Source organism: Otolemur garnettii, unplaced genomic scaffold (genome assembly GCF_000181295.1).
Source record: "Otolemur garnettii isolate 467f Iridium unplaced genomic scaffold, OtoGar3 scaffold00211, whole genome shotgun sequence".
Taxonomy (NCBI): domain Eukaryota; kingdom Metazoa; phylum Chordata; class Mammalia; order Primates; family Galagidae; genus Otolemur; species Otolemur garnettii.
This window is the reverse complement of record NW_003852606.1, coordinates 1,733,415-1,737,660: the sequence shown is the minus strand read 5'-3', so window position 1 is coordinate 1,737,660 and position 4,246 is coordinate 1,733,415. Positions and strand designations below refer to the sequence as shown.

Sequence of the window (4,246 nt, the reverse complement as noted above, 5' to 3'; positions counted from 1 at the left end):
CTGGTGCCCTATTGATTTTTTTTTTTTTGGCCGGGGGTGGGTTTAACCCTGCCACTTCCGGCATATGGGACCCGCGCCCTACTCCTTTGGGCCACAGGCACCCCCCTTTGGTGGGGCGGAACAGAGTCTTAACCTGCTGCCCTGGGTAGTGCTGTGGCATCACAGCTCACAGCAACCTCAAACTCTTGGACTTAAGCGACTTAATGGGCAGCTATTTTTTATTTAGATGGCCCAGGCCGGGTTCGAACCCCCCACCTTCGGTGTATGTGACTGGCGCCATAACCACTGTGCTACGAGCACCGAGCCTTTATTTTATTATTTAAAAAAATTTTTTTGAGACAGAACCTCGGTTTCTCGCCCTCGGTAGAGTGCTCTGGCGTCATAGCTCGCAGCAACCTCAAACTCTTGGGCTCAAGTGTTTCTCTCGCCTCAGCCTCCCAAGTAGCTGGGCCTACAGGCGCCAGCCACAACGTCTGACTATTTTTAGAGACGGCGTCTTACTCTTGCTCAGGCTGGTCTCTAACCCAGGCAATACGCCAACTCGGCCTTCCTGAGCGCTAGGATTACAGGCGTGAGCCACCGCGCTCAACCCTGTTGAGGGATTTTAACAATCTCGAGCCACTCTCTTCTCCATTACTCAAGCCCCGCCCCGGCTCTCTGGCCCCAGGACCCCCTGCCTCCGCAACATCTGGGCGGACTCCAGCTCTCCCGGGTTCCACCTCTAAGCTCAGCCAATCTATCACAGATTTTCTCCCGCCCAGCCTCCCCAGCTGTACTGTGTCCAAACTCAGCGTTCTCATCAGCCCCGCCCCCAAGCCCGCACAGTTCCGGTCCTGGATCCCCACAGCCCCCATCCTCAAACTCTTCAAGGGTTGGACCAGGGTCAGCCCCAACTACTACCAAGTCTCCACCCCAGGACTTCACTACGCTCCAACCCTCTGACTCCACTAGGCCTCGTCCACAGGCTCCCACAGATCCCGCTCCAGACTCACGACCCCGAAGGGCCCTGGAAGCCTTTGCTGACCGCTGTCACCCAGAAGACATTTCTCCGGTCGCTGCAGTCGCCGGAGCCTCAGGGAAGCATCAGGATTGGCCTGAACCATGAGGGGTTCTTGGCGCTTCCGTCGTTGCTTCTTCTCAAACAGCCGCCTCTGTGGGAGCCCAAGTGGGGTGTAGGAACCAGGACCCAGAAGGGAAGACACGGGTGAGGTGGGGCCTGGAGCAAGACCCTGCATAGTTGGGAGTTCATGAACCGGTTCCTCCACTGGGTCCCCAATGTTTAGGCCCCCAGTCTGTCAGCTCCTCCTCCCTCAAATCCAAGAGTCTTTGCACCCAACTCCCTCCTTCCCCAGGACCTAAGAATCCTGCTCTCTACACCTCCTGTTCTTTAGAAATTCTGGAGTCTCATCACTAGAGTTTATTTGCTTCTTTAAATCCTGATGTGTTATTTTCTCATTTCCTGACTGAAGAACTTGAGGTCCAGAAAGTGCCAGGAGGGACTGGGAATCCCAGAGCAAGGCCTGGGGATGGGGCTTCTGGGGAGGTCTAGAAGATAGAAGGTGCAGAGGGGAGCAGGATTCCCAGGCATAGTACCTGCTGATCCAGTTTCTGCAGTCTCATGGCGGCAAGCTCATCCACCAAGATCCTGAGAGAAATGAAGGCATACGGTGACAGCCAGCAGCACACCTTGGTTGCCCAAGAACCGCTCCTTCCACCCTCCTTTCTCCTGCCCAACTTGGGTTCTGAGCTCATGAGAAGTGATATAAAGTGCAGAACCCGAGCCTGCCCCATCTATTGTGCAGCTCTTCCTCTCAGCACTGGACCATCCAGAAGCCAGGAATCAGAGATTACAGGCCCCTCCTGTCTCAGGACTTGGGAGTTTGGGGCCCCCAGAGCCTCCTTTTTCAATGTTAACTTCAGACCCCTCTCCTTAGGACATAGGAGCTCAGGTTCCCTATCCTTTCCACAAAGTTGATGATGCTGAACCTGCAAACAGGGTTATGAGACCAGAGCTGAGTGCCTGGGGGCATAATCAAGTTTAAGTACCCCCTTCCACCTCCACGCCCCACCCCCGTGCATCTGTTTCCCCACTCACTCGGTCTTCCATCTGTCATTCTCCTGAGACATTCTGGAGAAGCAAAAATCAGGAGTCAGGGTCCAGAACCAACATCCCAATGGACTCTGCCAGCCAACACCTGACCCTAAGCTTTAAATTTTCTCCTGGACCCAGGTTAACCTACATCCCAACATCTACTCCTATTGGGGCTCAGTAGCCTGTTTCTAGTTTTCCTCATTACCGGGCCCAGAAGTCCAGTTCTCCATCTCCCAAATACCTAACTCTCTCCTGCACCCAGGCATCTCGAACTCAAAACTGTGGCCCCAAATAATCAACCCCAGCGCCCACCTGCTTGAGATCCTGGAGACTCCTCTTTCTCTCGTGCCTTGTGCCCTGGAGAGGCTGCTCACATTGACGCCTCTAGGCCTTGCCTCTCTGGCCAATCTCTAAACATAGTTCACCCCTTCTTTGGAAACTGGGGACCTAATCTCTGGGTCTAGCAAATAGAAAAGGGAAAAAAAGAGGGCTTGGAGGGAGGGGGATTCCCAATGGGACCTGCCCTAGTCCCCTCCCTCCTGGCCCCCACGCTCCACTTCCAACAAAGCAATGACTTCTGGCCGGCTGCAGCCAGGCAACCCTGCTCCGGGGATTCTGAATTGGAGTGACACGGGGGTGTTCCTTAAAGGGACCCAAGAGAGGCCGCCTCGCTGTCTCTCTCTACACATCTCTCTTATAAGAAACTTATGAGGTGGGTTTTGTGAATTGTTACCCAGCTGTAACTTGCAGGCACTTCAGGAGAAAACAAATGGAAAAACTACAACTCCCACGGGACGAAGAAGCCACGCTGCCTGCGGAAGTTGACGCACCTTCCCTCGGAGAACTGCAACTCCTTGAAAGTCTCCGCCCACTTTTTGACTAAAAGACAGGAAATGCCGCGTCGAGAGGCTGGGCTTTCTAGAAAAAGCCAGCGACTTCAGTAAGGGGCGGGGCCGTTAAACGCTGACGAAAGGACCTAGAGTCAGCGTGGACCAATCAAAACCCTGGGGCGGGCCCGCTGTGGGAAAGTGGGCGTGACCTAAGGGGGAAATCACCAGAAACGCACCGGAGGTCTTTGCGGGAATAAACGCCCTCTGCGGGGAAGGAGAGGTGAGGAGCCCGGGTTCCATGCTGTTGGGTCCTGGAAAGGATGGGGGCCAAGGGGCTGAAAGACTGGGTTCAGGAAGAGGATGAGCTGGGATGCCAGCGCTTCTAGGTCCTGGAAAAAGGAGATACGGGGGCCTGGACTTTCAGGTCTGAGGGAGGTGGGGGACGAGGTCCTGGATTGCTGAGTCTGAGGGAATAGGGTGTTAGAAGCCAGGATTCCTGGCTCCGACTCCTGTGTTGGAGGAAGAGAAGGCTGGATTCTGGGATCTTTAGTCCCTGGTAACGAAATGCTTTGTGCTTTGGTTCTTGGAAGTGGGGTCGACGCTGGGGGTCCAGACTTCTGAGTCCAGGGGAGAAAGAGGTTTGGGATAGACTTAACCTTTATTCACCTCTCTGCCCCTCACAGAACACGCCGCCATGCCTCCCTCTGGACCCCGTGGAGCCCTCCTTCTGTCACCGCTCCTGCTGCTGCTGCTGCTGCCTCTGCTGCGCTCTGTGCTGGCCGTTCCCCTAGAGCGGGGGGCGCCCAACAGGGAAGAGAGCCCAGCGACCGAAAGCCCCGTGAGTGGCCTACAATTCCTGCGGACCCCTGTGACCCTTGGGAGGATACTCCAGTGACTTCCTGGCCCTAAAGTTGTGGCTTGTCATTTTCCTGCCTTTCATTGCAGTACTGGGGGTTTGACTTGGTGAAAAACTGGGGATCCGTGACTTTGAGGTGTGGAAAATCTGTATCACTCCCCACCTGTAGTCTCTCTGTCATTTTCAGAGTCTCAGGCTGTCGCCTTGGGTAGAGTGGTCTCACAGCTCACAGCAACCTCAAACTCTTGGGCTTAAGCAATTCTCTTGCCTCAGCCTCCCAAGTAGCTGGAACTACAGGCACGCTCCACAACACCCAGCTAGTTGTGATTTTTTTGCTGTTGTTGTTGCAGTTGTCATTGTTATGTAGTTGGCCTGGGCCGGGTTCTGGCCTAGCAGCCTGGATGTATGTGGCTGGCACCATAACCACTGTGCTATGGGTACTCAGCCCGCTCTGTCTTTTTTTTTTTT

The 4,246-nt window shown here is 54.7% G+C and overlaps 2 protein-coding genes across 3 annotated transcripts in view; one reads left to right on the top strand and one right to left on the bottom strand.

The window, feature by feature from the left end:
* The window catches only part of TULP2 (tubby like protein 2), an 11,618-nt gene extending 8,702 nt beyond the window's left edge, over window positions 1-2,916 (bottom strand). The window contains exons 1-5 of the mRNA XM_023507885.1: window positions 2,826-2,916; window positions 2,405-2,552; window positions 2,096-2,128; window positions 1,594-1,645; window positions 1,025-1,151 (exon numbers count right to left, since the gene is read on the bottom strand). Of these exons, the coding sequence (XP_023363653.1) occupies window positions 1,025-1,151; window positions 1,594-1,645; window positions 2,096-2,127 (211 nt within the window). The 5' untranslated portion in view covers window position 2,128; window positions 2,405-2,552; window positions 2,826-2,916. The remainder of the gene's footprint in view (window positions 1-1,024; window positions 1,152-1,593; window positions 1,646-2,095; window positions 2,129-2,404; window positions 2,553-2,825) is intronic.
* A 181-nt stretch (window positions 2,917-3,097) lies between these two features.
* NUCB1 (nucleobindin 1) overlaps window positions 3,098-4,246 on the top strand; it is a 31,367-nt gene continuing 30,218 nt past the window's right edge. Inside the window, exons 1-2 of one of the 2 annotated variants that reach the window (XM_003801511.2) lie at window positions 3,098-3,202; window positions 3,606-3,760. In XM_003801511.2, coding sequence (XP_003801559.1) covers window positions 3,617-3,760 — 144 coding nt within the window. In that variant the 5' untranslated portion in view covers window positions 3,098-3,202; window positions 3,606-3,616. Of the gene's footprint in view, window positions 3,203-3,269; window positions 3,347-3,605; window positions 3,761-4,246 lie in introns of those variants that run through there. The other variant, XM_023507886.1, reaches the window with a different exon arrangement.